We start from the raw sequence: 16137 nt of genomic DNA, 5'->3' as shown, positions 1-16137 counted from the left end.
CAATGTTGCATTAACAGGAGCTAATTTAGGTCTACAAGGGAATCAAGGCCTTTGAGGAAACTGAAAAGATTCAATAATGTGGAGTGACTAGAAAAGTTGGAGTTGTTCTCCTTAGAGCAGTGAAAGTTAGAGGAGATTTGATGGACTCATTCAATGTCATAAATTATTAGAATAAATAAGGATAAACCATTTCCAGTATCAGAAAAATCAGTAACTGAAGAAGACAGTTTTGAGATTAACTAGGAGTGACATGAGGAAATATTTTTATTATGATCTGCAATGCATTGTCTGAAAAGGCCATTAAAGCAGATTCCTAATACCTTTCAAAAGGAAAATAAATAAATACTTGAAGGGAAAATAATTATAGGGCTCTGGAGAAAGAACAGGGGAGTGGGACTATCAGACACAGTAAATTGGTAGTGCTTCAGTGCTGCATCTAACTGTGATGCCACATGACTCTTTTCCTGGTTAAGTATGGGTTTATAACTGCTGGAAGAATAACTTGAAAAAATTATAAAAATATAAGCTGCAATTCATAAGAATGACAAAATAGAGGCAGAAATTGATAATTCAGCTTGCCCAGCCATTCATTAAAATCATGGCAGATATTCCACCTCACCTACTCCTCCTTATGCTATCCCCATATCAACTGATTTCATAGTATCCAAAAACCTATGTCTTTGGCTTGAATATACTAAACATCTGAGTACCCACAGCTCTTTGAGGCAGAGAATTCTGAAGGCTCACAATTCAGCAAGTGAAGAAAATAGTCCAAAGGCCTGACCCCTTATTCAGAAACTTTGACTCTCAGTTCTAAACTCTTCAGCCATGGGAAACATCCTATCCTGACAATCTATTAAAAATTTTATGTATTTTGATTTGATCACCTCCTAATCGTCAAAATCCTAAAGCACATAGGTATTGTCCATCTGAAGCCTCATAGGAGAGTCCCACCATTGAAGAAATTGACCTAGGGGCCAGAATTTGGCAATTCTTTTTCTTTCAAAGCATTTTCTAACAGTGGCCAGCTTTTTCCACCAAATTTTTGAACATTTTGTGGAAGAAAATAGAAGGGGCAAATCCACCAGCAACCAGTTTGGCACCCCAGTGTAAATAAATATGAGAGCACTGCATCTCCCCCTTCCCCATGGAACTCCCCCATCCTCCCACCCCTGACAACATGGAAAAATTCCCCCAACATAACTCCCCCCTACCCCACCCCACCCAGCCATATTCACATGTACACTTCAGGTAGGGTCCACCAGGTGCATGTGTGGGCGTTATAATCCAGGTCAGAAACTCCAAAGTGTGCATGAAGTCAGCTTAGGTCATAAGTTTTGCACTTTGAATTTTGGCGTGTGCTGTAGGTAAAGATACCTCTGAGACTAATTGTGAGTCAAAGTACGGCAGTTTATTCAAAAGCTTTTGGGAGATACACCTGTCACCTAACAGCGGTTCCCTAGGCATCTCGCCGAACACAAGTTAAGAGCATATATTTATACTCCCCCGGTCACGTATGCGTCTTCTCATTCTCAGCAGGTTCCCAGGCTGTGGGTTGTTCTCCATCATGGGAACATGGCTGCCTCAGCACTTCTTCATGGTTATCTCAAGGCCGCAATTGACGTGTGTGATTAGCCCTTAGCTAACGTACAGGCCGACAAGACAAGTTAAACTTAATGGGCTGGTATAACAATCTATGCTCATAAGTTGTATAACATATGTGTACGCATAATATGTTAGTACATGACACATAAGCAGTATATAATGAATATATATATATAAAATATATTTAGGACATGCAGGTTTCACTATATTAGGCGAAAGTCCACGAAATTAAAGACACAACATAACTACAAGCTGGGTCAACTACATTTCTAAGCAGGCTTATCATAAAACTTGTGTATAATAGCAAGAGTAGCTGCCGTCTCCCTGTCTGGGCACACGAAAACAAAGTTATATTTATCTGAAATATATGAAAACTAGCTGCATGTAGGCTACTGGATACTTTTCTCATTCTCCACCAAGTATTACAAAGTTCATTAACTCATTCCCTACTACAGCGTGGGTAAGCATAAGATGTGATATGATTTTGTAATAACCTTTACCAATTACAAACAAGAAAAATAAACAACCATGTTTATGAATCTTAACAGCTCAATATACTGTTCCAAGCAAACAAACCTTCTTACAAACATACACCCGTCCCAGGTTTAGCTCAGAATGCTCACACGATGTTGGATGTTGCAGCTTTCCAACTCCCTCTGCAGTTTACTCCTTTGGATAGAGAATTGAAACTCTGCGTTCCTCATCTTGAAGCTCCCAGTACACCTCGAGGTAGAGATAGAGCCACTGCTGGCCTTTAGCTTTTAGCCAGCAAACCACTGACAGCAAAATTTTCATTCTGGAGAGGCAAGAGAGACTGCTTCCAACTAGCCAGCAGAATTTCTAATACCAGGGAGAGAGACAAAAATACTTTTTTACAATCTGGAGCTAACACTTCTGAACTAAAATTGAAAGGAGTCCTAGATTTCCCTATGAAAAAAACTGTCCGAAGCACCTGACCTGCCAAACAGTCGTAAATCAACAATTCAAACAGGTCGTGAACACCAGAAGAGTACATTAGGCCCAAATTAAAAACAAACAAAAAGTTTATTAAATGACTCTAACAACAATAAAAGGACATGAGCGCAGACAGAATTCCATTTACTTTCTCAATTACCTTTTGCACCTGCAAACCAACATTTTGTGGTTCATACACCCAGGTCCGTCTGCACATGCTGCAATTTTTTACCATTTAAATAATTGTCCATTTTGCTGTTATTCCTACCAAGATGGATGACCTCACATTTACCAACATTGTACTCCATCTGCCGGACCCTTGCTTACTCACTTAAGCTATCTATATCCCTTTGCAGACTTTCAGTTTCCTCTGCTCTACCACTCATCTTCGTGTCTTGGGAACAAAGAACAGTGCAGCACAAGAACAGGCCCTTCAAGCCTGCGCTGATCACATCTACCTATTTAAACAAACTACTTATGTCCCTCTATTCCCCGTTTGTTCATATGCCTATCAAAATAAGTCTTAAATGTGGCTAACATAACTGCCTCAACTTGGCAGTTTTGGTAGGAATAACAACAAAATGGACAATTATTTAAATGGTAAAAAATTGCAGCATGTGCAGAGGGACCTGGGTGTCTTTGTGCATGAATCACAAAATGTTGGTTTCCAGGTGCAACAGGTAATTAAGAAGGCAAATGGAATTTTGTCTGAGCCCAAGTCCTTTTACGCAGGCCTCTTCTATGTAAAAAAAACCTCCCCCGCACATCTCCACTGAACCTTTCACCCCCCTTATCTTGAACTTGTGCCCCCTTGTAATTATATTTCTGCCTTGGGAAAAAGCTTCCAACTGGTCACCCTATATATATTTCATTTAATTTTATAAACTTCTATCAGGTCACCCCCTCAACCTTCGTCTTTCCAGGGAGAAAAATCGCAGTTTATTTAATCCCTTCTCAAAGCTAATACCCTCCGTACCAAGCAACATCCTGGTCAACCTTTTCTGCACTCTCTCCAGAACCTCCACGTCCTTCTGGTAATGTGGTGACCAGACTTGGATACAGTATTCCAAATGTGGCCAGACTAAGGTTTTATACAACTGTAGCATAAATTTACCAACTTTTATATTTGATGCCCCGACTGTTGAAGGCAAGCGTGCTATACGCTTTCTTCATCACCTTTTACACCTGTGCTGCCACTTTTAAGGATCTGTGAACCTGTACTCCCAGGTATCTCTGTGTGTTTAGGTTCTAGATTGCTCTGCCATTTATTTTGTAGCTCCCACCTGAATTGGAGCTACCAAAATGCATCACCTCATATTTGTCCAGATTAAATTCCATCCGCCATTTCTCCGCCCAGTTTTTAGTCAATCTATATCCTGCCATATTCTCTGACAATCTTCACTATCCGCAACTCCACCAATCTTAGTATCATCTGCAAACTTGCTGATCAAACCAGCTACGTTTTCTTCCTAGTCATTTATATATATTACAAACAACAGATGTTCCAGCAGTGATCCGTGAGGCACATCCCTAGTCACTGATCACCAACCAGAAAAATACACATATATCCCCACTTTTTGCTTTCTTTTAGTTGACCAATCCTCTATCCATGCTAATACATTATTCATAATGCCATGCACCTTTATCTTAAGCAGCAGCCTTTTGTATGTCATCTTGTGGAATGCCTTCTGGAAATCCAGATATTCTGGAAATCCAGACATACACCATTTCCTCGTTATCCACCACACTCTTAATGTCCTCAAAGAATTTCAATAAATTAGTTAACATGACCTGCCTTTTATGAACTTGTCCCATTTCTTCCCAATGGGACAATTTCTATCCATATGTCTCGCTATTTCTTCCTTGATGATAGATTTAAGCATTTTCCCCACTACAAAAGTTAAGTTAACCAGCCTATAGTTACCTGCATTTTGTCTACCTCCTTTTTTGAACAGTGGCGTCACATTTGCTGTTTTCCAGTTTGCTGGAACTGCCCCTGTGTCCAGCGAATTTTAGTAAATTACTACGAGTGCATTTACTATTTCCCTCACTGTCAGGGCCAGGGGACTTGTCTACCTTTCGCCACATTGGCTTTCCTAACACCATTTCTTTAGTGATAATTGTTTCTAGGTTCTCACCTACCCTAGTTTCCTTGTCATCAATTTTTGGCATATTATTTTTGTCTTCACTGTGAAGACCAACACAAAATACCTGTTCAATGCCTTGGTCATTTTCTCATTTCCCGTTATTAAATCCCCCTTTTCATCCTCTAAAGGACTAATGTTTACCTTAACCACTCTTTTTCTTTTTATTTATGTGTAGAAACGTTTGCTATCTGGACCCAGGCCATTGTTTAATGAATCAAAATGCACTGCATTCCCTTTTGAAGCTGTGGTACAGTTACTCAACTAATTCATAATATTTGTAATTTATCCAATGCATTAATTTTCGATACCATGGTGCATGGCTGCTTTTGAATGGAAGGAGGACTCCTGACTCCAAATTACAATGGTTAAGTCTTGCTAATGACATAGAACATAGAACACTACAGCACAAACAGGCCCTTCGGCCCACAAGTTGCGCCGATCACATCTATACCTACTAAGCCATAGACCTATCTATAACTCCCAATCCCATTAAATCCCATGTACTCATCCAGAAGTCTTTTAAAAGACCCCAGCGATTTCGCCTCCACCACCACCGATGGCAGCCGATTCCATTCACTCACCACCCTCTGAGTGAAAAACTTACCCCTAACATCTCCTCTGTACTTGCTTCCCTGCACCTTAAATCTGTGTCCTCGCGTAGTGACCATTTCAGCCTTGGGAAATAGCCTCCGAGAATCCACCCTATCTATTCCTCTCAACATCTTATAAACCTCTATCAGGTCGCCTCTCAACCTTCGTCTCTCCAGGGAGAAGAATCCCAGCTCCCTCAACCTACCTTCATAAGATAAGGCATGCCTCCCAATCCAGGCAACATCCTTGTAAATCTCCTCTGCACCCTTTCAGTAGCTTCCACGTCCTTCCTATAGTGAGGCGACCAGAACTGCGCACAGTAATCCAAGTGGGGTCTGACAAGGGTCTTATAAAGTTGCAGCATTACCTCCCGACTCCTAAACTCAATCCCTCGATTAATGAAGGCCAGTACACCATACGCCTTCTTGACCACCTCCTCCACCTGCGAGGCCGATTTAAGAGTCCTATGGACCCAGACCCCAAGATCCTTCTGCTCTTCAACACAGCTAAGACTCCTACCCTTGATATTGAATTCCTTCATCCCATTGGTCCTGCCAAAATGGACCACTACACATTTATCTGCGAGGAAGTCCATCTGCCACTTCTCCGCCCAGTCTTGCATCCTATCTATGTCCCGCTGCAACTTCTGACATCCCTCCAGACCATCCACAACTCCACCAGCCTTCGTATTGTCGGCAAACTTAGTAACCCATCCCTCTACTTCCTCATTCAGGTCATTTATGAAAATGACAAACAGCAAGGGTCCTAAAACAGATCCCTGGGGCACTCCGCTGGTGACTGACCTCCATGCAGAAAAAGACCCATCCACAACCACTCTCTGCCTTCTGCAGGCAAACCACTTCTGGATCCACAAGGCCAAAGCTGTTTGGATCCCATGCCCTCTCACCTTCTCAAGAAGTCTTGCATGGGGGACCTTATCAAACGCCTTGCTGAAGTCCATGTAAACCACGTCTACCGCTCTTCCTTCGTCAATGTGTTTAGTCATATCCTCAAAGAACTCAACTCGGCTCGTAAGGCACGACCTGCCCTTGACAAAACCATGTTGACTATATCTGATCATTCTAAACTTCTCCAAATGCTCATAAATCTTGTCCCTCAGTAGCCTCTCCATCACTTACCAACCACTGAGGTCAGACTCACCGGTCGGTAATTTCCCGGGCTATCCCTGTTCCCTTTCTTGAAAATAGGAACCACATCCGCAATCCTCCAATCCTCTGGAACCTCTCCCATCTCCATCGACGATGCAAAGATCATCTCCAGGGGCTCTGCAATCACTTCCCTCACCTCCCACAGTAACCTAGGGTACATCCCATCCGGTCCCGGCGACTTGTCTATCTTGATAGAGCTTAAAAGTTCTAACACATCCTCTTCCTTAACATCCACATACTCAATCTTTTCAGACTGCCGCAAACCTGTAGTACAACCTCCCAGATCACTTTCCACCGTGAATACCGAGGCAAAGTACTCATTAAGCACCTCTGCCATTTCTTCCGGTTCCACACAGACTTTTCCCCCTTCACCTTTTATAGGTCCTATCCCTTCTCTTCTCATCCTTTTACTTTTCACATATTTGTAGAAGGCCTTGGGATTCTCCTTAATCTTACCTGCCAAGGCCTTCTCATGACCCATTCTGGCTCTCCTAATTTCCTTTTTAAGCTCCTTTCTACAAGCCTTATACTCCTCTAGATCCTTAATATCTCCTAGCTCTCTGAACCTTTTATACACCTTTCTTTTCTTCCTGACTAGGCTCACCACAACCTTCGTGCACCACGGTTCCTGCGCCCTACCAAAACCTCCTTGTCTCATCGGAACATAATTGTGCAGAGCTCCAGTCAAACATTCCTTGAATATCTGCCACCTTCCTTCTGTACTTTTCCCCAAGAACGCCTCCTTCCAGTTTATTCGTCCAATTACCTGCCTGATGTCTTCATATTTCCCCTTACTCCAGACAAACACCTTCCTAGCCTGCCTGATCCTATCTCTTTCAATGCTTTCGTGAAGGAGATAGAATTATGATCTCCATCCCCAAGTTGCTGACCTACCAAGAGATCCCACACCTGTCCTGGTTCATTAGCCAGCACCAGGTCAAGCACAGCCTCTCCTCTCGTAGGCTTATCCACGTTCTGTGTCAGGAAACCCTCCTGAACACACCTAACAAACTCCTCCCCATCCAAACCCCTTACCCTAGGGATGTTCCAGTCGATGTTTGGGAAATTAAAGTCTCCCATCATGACAACTCTGTTATTTCTACATCTCTTTCCCTATCTGCACCTCAACTCCCCTGTCACTATTGGGCAGCCTATAGAAAACACCCAGCAAAGTTATCGACCCTTTGCTGTTCCTAACTTCCACCCACAATGACTCTGTTGGCAGTCCCTCCACGGCATCCTCCTTCTCAGCAGCCATGACACTGTCCCTGATCAACAGTGCCACTCCACCACCTGTTTTGCCCCCGACCCTGTCCTTCCTGAAGCATCTGAATCCTGGCACCTGAAGTACCCAGTCCTGTCCCTGAGATATCCAAGTCTCTGTAATGGCCACCACATCACATTCCCAAGCAGCAATCCACGCCCTAAGCTCATCTACCTTATTTACTACACTCCTGGCATTAAAACAGACACACCTCAGCCCCTCAGTCTGGACATTTCTCCACCACCCATCTAACCTCCCTCTCATACTGTCTACAGTCCTTCCCTACCTGGGAGCTAACCTCCTCGGTCTCAGTCTCCTCATCTCTGTTCCCTCCCCCCAATCTTTCTAGTTTAAAGTCTCCACAGTAGCCCTAGCCAGTCTTCCCGCCAAGATATTGGTCCCCCTGGGATTCAAGTGCCACCCGTCTTTACTGTACAGGTCATACCTGCCCCTAAAGAGGTCCCAATGATCCAGGAACTGGAATCCCTGCCCCCTGCTCCAGTCCCTCAGCCACACATTCACCCTCCACCTCATTACATTCCTGCTCTCATTCTCCCTCGGCGCAGGCAGCAATCCTGAGATTACTACCTTCGCATTCCTCTTTCTCAGCTGCCTACCCAGTTCTCTATAATCCCTTTTCATGACTGCTTCCCTCTTCCTGCCTATGTCAGCAGTACCTATACGAACCACAACCTGCGGTTCCTCACCCTCCCCTTTCAGGATGTCTGGGACTCGTCCAGAGACATCCCGGATCCCAGCTCCAGGGAGACAAACCACCATCCACAACTCCCGTCTGCGTCCAGTCTGATCCCCTCACTATGGAGTCCCCTATTAGTACTGCCTTGCTGCTCTCTTTCTTAGTTTTTTGAAGTACTGGCTCAGCTCCAGAGAGCTGGCCGCCGCTTCCTCCTCCAGATGAGCTGTCCCCCCCAGTGGTACTCAGGCAGGAGTACTTATTTTGAAGGGGGCATCCACCGGCGTGCTCTCCATCACCTGAGGTTTCCCCTTCCTAATAGTTACCCATGTGCCACCTTCCCGTTGCCCTGGTGTGACCACTTGCCGATAGCTCCTATCAATTATCTCCTCATTCTCTGTAATGAGACGAATGTCCTCAAGCTGCCTTTCCAGTTCCTTTACCAGGTCCCGTAGGGACTGTGGTTCCACACACCGAGCACAGGTATGGATATCTGGGAGACCAGGGGCCTCCAAGACCTCCCACGTATTGCATCAGCAACAACATACTGGCCTCACACTCATACTTGCCCTTTATAGAAGCCCAGAGGAAAAAAAAGGTGAACTGTGACAAAATATGATCAGTGAACCTGGAAACAGGAGAAGCACCAGGGCCCATGATTTCCCTCGGGGTTTCTTTGTCAGTAAACTTGGACACATTATGTTAAGGGCACGGCTGATGGTAAATGCTAAGCTGTTTAAATCCCAGAAGGGAAATGTGAAACATCTGCCCTCAAGTTGATGTTTGCAATTTGTGTAGTATGAGGAGAGGTTTCGAAATCCAGAAATCATGTTCCAGACTACTTGTTATAACTTTATAGGAAAATAAATGTTTATTTAGAAATAGGAAAAAAAAATAACTATAAGAGAAGAAGGCTTAAATAAGACAATGCCTTCACACAATACTAAGCCATCTTAATTTGCTTATCTTCAGAGTTAACCTTCCCCAATCTGTTCAGCAACACCTTATAGATTTCATGGGCCATAAAAGTCTAGTAATTTTTATTTGCCTTTTTAAGTGCCTTTAATTCTCTCTTGGAGTGCCCTCTGATGTTTCCCAGCAGTTGACTTTTCAGTTATGGCTTTGTTAACATGGCTTGCTGGAAGTTGACCAACTGTTTCTTTTGTTGTATGACATCCAAAACAGCTACTTCATGGTTTATAGCATCTCCTTAAATGCATTATTTCCCTTTGATCTCTCATTATCTCACTCAGTTTCTTTAGAACTGCTCTGACCCAGGATTGATTAACTTCATCTCTTTACTTTAGCTTTTAGAATTTAAAAGAAAAGCAAACCCTCTTTCTCCATACTTGTTATATTTTTAAATAGTCGCAAGTAGCTATACAGTTGATTACATGATTTGATGGTGATTTCATTAGGATGTTGCCCAGCCTGCTGCTTTTAGTTTCAGTTTGTATTTTGTAAGTCAAGAGTTCTTACAATAAATATTGTTGTTGTCAGTTTGAATCTACATGTGCAAACCACATCTTGACCTTTCTCTGAAATCCACAACACCTAATATTATTACGACATTACAAAACTTTACCTATGATGCCTTTCTTTCACCTCCCTGCATATCTTATCCTTTGAACTAGAACATCCATTCAGATCTATTCCTGTTCTATAACCACCCTTACTAAATTACCTCAGGTAAATACCTGTGTGAAGTCTTGCTAGGTCCATTAATATATCAAACTCACAGTTTACATTTGCCTTCCTTGCTCTAATTACTACTCACACACCTTAGTTTAAAGATATGAACAGAATATTGGAAATAAAAAAAATTACAATTTCTTGGGTATCTCTGACAAGTTTTTCTTATCTTCTGTGCTCGGACCTTTCATCTGAGTTATGGTTTCTAAGTAGCTAAGACCCAAGCACTGATGCTTGTAATACCATTCTAGTTAGAACCTGTTAACCTAAAAATGACCCATTTATTCCTACTTTGTTTCCTGTCTGTTAATTACTTCTCAGCTCATGCTAACATACTACCCTTATTTTGTGTATCAGAGCATAATAAATTGAGATCTTCACTGCAGCTAAAATTATTCATCATGCATTTATTAATTAATGAATTTACTTCTGTAAATGTATAAAGAAAACTGTTCAAATACATTGTTGATTTTGTTTTTTTACATAGGTAGAGAATGTCCAAGCATTTACTTGGCAATCACAGCTAAGACATCGCTGGGATGATGAGAAACGGCACTGTTTTGCTAACATTTGCGATGCACAGTTCAGATATTCTTATGAATATCTTGGGAACACTCCTAGATTGGTTATTACTCCACTTACTGATAGGTAAGGAAATGGATAAATGTTTGAGTGAAAATTTAAATTTTCCTTCCCTGGTTTTGAATGAACATAGAATCATTGAATCCTTACAGTGCAGAAGGAGGCCATTTGGCCCATTGAATCTGTACTGACTCTCTGACGGAGCACCTTACCCAAGCCAACCACCCACCATATTCCTGTAACCCCATGCATTTGCCGCACTAATCCCCTACATATCCTTGGACGCTATGGGCAATTTAGCATGGCAAATCCGACTAACCTGCAACTCTGTGGGAGGAAACTGGAGCACCCATGTAGGAACAGGGAGCATGTGGCTATGGATTTCTCGTGGCATCATGGTGCCCCATTCATCCACAGTAAGGGATTCCACTCCCTGAAATCAACAATGCCAATTGCTTCCTGTAGGTGTGTTCCCAGTTCCCTATAAACCACAACATCCTTGCCCGCTCTTAGATCTTGGCAGTCTTTGAGGGAGAGCAGAGGCTGGAGGTATGAGTCTTCGGGGACCTGGGGGTAGCCTCTCTGGTGCTGGCTTATGGTGTTTGTGTGGAGAGTACTGAGTACAGCTGAGCTTCGTTACAATGGTGCTCTTGCCGCATTTTGCGCTGTGCTGGAACAGATGATTGAGCTTCTGAAAATACAGTTGCAGTGACTTGACTGGTCAGAGGGAGCCCTTCAGTATAGCCTCCAGAGGGTTTCACACATCTGTGTGATGTGCCTGTGCTGCAATGGGGTGGGGAGCTGGCAGAGGAGGACATGGAAGATCATCACATCATCTCAGATGAAGTGCGCATAGAGATGGCCAATGAGAGGAGCCTGAGAAAAGGGTCCCTTCTGTGGCAGCACAGTGGTTAGTACTGTTGCCTCAGCACTAGGGACCTGGATGCAATTCCAGCCTCGGGTGACTGTGTGGAGTTTGCACATTCTCCCTGTGTCTGCGTGAGTTCCTCCAGGTGCTCAGGTTTCACCCCACAGTCTAAAAATGTGCAGGTTAGGTTGATTGGCCATGTTGAATCAACCCTACTGTCAAGGGGATTAGGAGGGTAAATGTGAAGAATTACAGGAATAGGGTCTGGGTGGGATTGTAGTCGGTGCAGACTCGATGGGCCAAATGGCTTCCTTCTGCACAATAGGGATTCTACGATTCATGATCTATGATCTGTGAAAAGACCTCAGGCAAAAGTCAATGACTGAATGGGGTGCAGGGCTTGAGCACCCCAATAGCCTCTCGCTTCAGGGATGACCAGGATTAGGGTGGTCACTGATATACCCCCATGAGGTCTTTGTTATCTGTGTGATGATGGTGGCACATTATCTCAGAGATTGTCCCTTTCATGGCTGGGCACAGAAGTCCAAGAAACAAATGATTCAGGAGCATGATGATGACTTACAGCGAAGACAGAGCAATGCTGCAAATGTCTGATTCCTGCCTAATGGAATACTGCTCGCAAACTTTCAAGGAACAAGGTGATCTCAGGGTGCAGAGATGCTGAAGGACCCATCTCTACTCATACTGCCTCATTCAAGGTTAGATATGCCAATAAGGGTTTACTCTCCTGGTGCAAGTGGAGCAACTCTCACAAGATTTCAGCCAATGGCTTCCTTGAGCTGAAATCAGGAATGCCCAAATGAATGACCTGACTGCTGGGAGGGACAGGGAAGGGACTGCAGGAGGTGAAGGTAGGGGGAATGGAGAGGTCACATGAGGGAACTTAAATGCGGAGGTTGATAGTGCAAGTTGCAATGAACTGAGTGTGTGGTGACACTAATAGGGTGAACAATGAGACTTATAATACATTACATGTTGCTTACATTAGCACTTACTTGAAATTGTAGCATACATGATAAGCATACATGAAAAGAAATTGTAGCATACGTGATTTTTCCTTCCTAACACTACCCTTTCTTCCCAGGACCCGTAGCTTAGGTTGAGGTGGCCTACTGTCTGCCATGCCCTGTTGCTTGAGATGACTTTGATGGCCATCCTATTGAGGGCACTGACCTGCTTTCAGGCAACATGGGTGTTCTTGTGCTACCCTCATCAGTGTGTGGGGTTAGGTTCACTAGAAGAAGGGAGTCAGATGGGTTAGACACACGCAGTGTTTCCTGGTGGAAGGTCCTGGGGAATGCACCAAATACATCCCTTCCCTGTCGTTGCCCGGTGTCTCTGGTCACCTCCGAGTGATGGAGTGGCAGTTACGGTGAAATCAAGAAGCCACTCTTGTTTTGATACTGACACTTATGGATGCCCACAAGTACCTGCAGAAAGCAGTTGCTTCCTGTACCAAGCAGCTCATGCCTTCAGCCATTGGGTGCATGAAGCATGGAGTGGACATCCCTCACCATTGAGTGTACGTCCTGCACCAATGACTCCATTGCAGATGCCACCCTCGCAGTGTTGGCTTGGTTGCTTCAGAGTGCTAGCTCCATCTTGGACAGAATGTGAGGAGACTCCTCCAGTTAGTCTTGCAGTCTGAAGGAGGATGCTGACACCCCTTCCTGAAATTTGCGAATCTGCCTTCACAGTTCCAGCAGCTGGGGCATATCCGGAAAGAGGGGCATTTCATCAAACCAGGGTTCAGCAGAGTCCTGGGCTCCTGCGTCCCTCCATGTGCTGATTCCTGAGCCATCTCTTCCTTCACATGCTGTGAGCCATCAGCTACGAGATGCTCACCAATGAGTGAGCCAGAAGCCTGTCTATTCATTATTCTCACCAAGGTGCGAAGTCAGAAATTTTTCTCAGAGGTGCTCAGATCAGATATTTCCTGAGGTCAAGAGGATGTGGTGGGTTTGTCCGCTGATTGCCCTGCAAGGAAGTGAGATGGCATTAATGCATGACAGGGGCATGAGGATTGCAAAGACATAACTCACATGAGGCTACTGCCACGGCTGGACGTTGAGGGTTTTCACTTCTGTCTCTTGCCCCCAGCATGCCCTCAGCACAGATGTGATCCTGCTCCTCTCAGGTAAGCTCAAGGATGGCGCGAGGATCTTTATGTCGGACGTGACCCCATGAGCCTGTGCCCATCCATGCTGATTGTGCTCAAGCTTGTCCTGCAATGAAACATATCCTAGAAACCCTACAGTGCAGAAAGAGGCCATTTGGCCCATTGAGTCTGCACTGACAATAATCCCACTCAGGTCCTATGTCCATATCCCCATATATTTATCTGTTAATTCCTCTAACCTATGCTTGTCCAACCAATCTTACCTGTACATCTTTGAACTGTGGGAAGAAATCCATGCTGATATGGGGAGAATGTGCAAACTCCACACAGACAGTGATCTAAGCTGGGAATCGAATAGCACCATGGGGAGGGTGCAGGCAGAACACATGCTTGTTCAGATGGTAATGATGCCTGGTGTGCATGGTTGGGTGTTGGGATGTGATGAGGAGAGCAGTCACTAGAGGGAATAAGGAGGGGGTGTGGGAGGACAAGTGGTGGGATCCTGTGAGTTGGCTGTGAGTGAGTTCCCTGTGGAGATATGTTGGGTGTTTGAGTGGGTGCATGGTGACAAACGAAAGGGGTGCCTTACTCTGGCGGCATGAAGCAGGTGATACATCTTTTTCCTGCTGTGATGTATGTGTGTTTGTTTGTTATAGTATGTTGGGGTTTGAGGTGAGGACTGTCCTTTTAAGAGAATGGATCAGGTGTCCCATGCGCTATTAGCTCCAGCCATTGTTGGATCCTGTGGACAGTCTTAGACCTGACTGTGATTGAGTGCATACCTTTAATAAACAGCTCAAGTATTGAAGTATTCAAGCCTATCTTGTGATTTTTTTAATGCTGTTTAGTTCATAGGCACATACATAATAACTAACGATGAAGCAGTATCATGGCCTACATGTTTCACTGGCATTCCATTCTGGTGAAGGGAGAGGAGATAAAGCATTGCCCAGGGCTTTGCAGAATGGTATTGCTAAAAGAATCATAGCAACCTATGAAGAATGGGTAGAAGTGTTCCGACCACGTTACTTCAGACTGAACAGTTCATTCGGGGGAGCTAAGACTTGCTTGGGAACCGGACAAAAATGTTGTAGGAAGGAGGCACTGAGAGGACTTGGACTATGGGCAGCTATCAGCGACAGCAGAAGGACATTTTTTGACCTAGACTCATATGGAAGCGGCCATTGATGGGACTCAGGCTTTGGGCAGCTGCTGGCGATGGTGGGAGGATGTTTTGGGCCTACACGTTGGCAGGAAAACTTCTCATCCGCAGAAGAACAAAATAGCAGCCAGATTTGGTGTCATCGGGCCCTTTGATGAAAAGGCAGAGTGCTATGCCTTGTACAGAGAGCTTCAGCACTTTACTGGCCACAAATAACATGGCTGACAACCTGGTCATTCCGGTCTTCTTGACCACCATAAGAAGCAAAACCTTCGCTGTTCTGAGGAGTCTGATACAACCAAACAAACTGGGTGAGAAGACGTACCAGGAATGATGAGATGTACCCAACATTCATCTCATACCAATTAATGATTGTTAAACATTTTCAATTGAGACCAACTTGAAAGGGAGTCCATTATACAATTTTTGGCAATTCTGAAAAAAAAGACTGAACAATGACAGTTTGGAAATGTACTTCTGAATCTTTTATGGGACTGGCTGGTTTGTGGTTTCCAGTATGAAGACATTTAGCAGAAGTTATTGTCTGAAAAAAGTCTGCGTTAGAAATTGCAACTTTGATGGTACTAACCACCAGAGAGGCAGCACATATGGTATCAGTGCCCAGGTAGACAAGGTAGCAGAAGTCCTGCAGGATTCGGTGCTGCAAATAGAATGCTGCTGTTGATGTGGCGAGACAGGCCACAAGTAATTAGATTGTTGGACACGAAAGGCCCAATGTCACAAATATAAATCATTGGGTCACATTGCCTGGAATTGCTGGGTGCAATTGAATCCAGAGAGAAGGAAAAAAAATCCATGTTGCCAACCATTGAGAAGACAGAGAGTCAGCCAGGTCTGCAGAATAGCAGACAATCCAGAGAAACAAGAGCTCAGGCTCAATATTCTCTCTTCCAAGGTGAAGCTGATTGGTTCTTGGTTCTTTCTAAACTGGAAGGCAAAACAGTGAAAAAAGAAGTGGACACAGGGATGGCTGCGTCTTTGATTCCCGAAGCAGTAAACTGGGGGAAGTTAAAAGCCCTGCCATTGAAGACTGCAAAGATCACATTTCGAACATATACTGAGTTCCCCTTAAGCGGTATGTACTGGTGAAGGTACAGTTGAGAGACCGTTGTGCGGAATTGCCAATGTAGTGAAAGGCGACCGCCCTGCATTATGAAACTAAACTGGGGCATAGTAAATAAGCTGGCAGACTTGAACACAACATTACTGGACGTTGGAAAAATACAAGGAGTTCTTCAAGGAACCCTT

The 16137-nt window shown here is 44.2% G+C and overlaps 1 protein-coding gene across 1 annotated transcript in view; it reads left to right on the top strand.

The window, feature by feature from the left end:
* LOC145356565 (dynein axonemal heavy chain 17-like) overlaps positions 1-16137 on the top strand; it is an 811195-nt gene that overhangs the window by 347272 nt on the left and 447786 nt on the right. Inside the window, exon 35 of the mRNA XM_080209339.1 lies at positions 10604-10764. Within this exon, the coding sequence (XP_080065465.1) occupies positions 10604-10764 (161 nt within the window). The remainder of the gene's footprint in view (positions 1-10603; positions 10765-16137) is intronic.

The sequence above is a fragment of the Carcharhinus amblyrhynchos genome, chromosome 21 (assembly GCF_965287045.1).
Source record: "Carcharhinus amblyrhynchos chromosome 21, sCarAmb.v2.hapA, whole genome shotgun sequence".
NCBI classification, from domain to species: Eukaryota; Metazoa; Chordata; class Chondrichthyes; order Carcharhiniformes; family Carcharhinidae; genus Carcharhinus; species Carcharhinus amblyrhynchos.
This window is presented reverse-complemented; position numbering and strand designations above follow the sequence as displayed.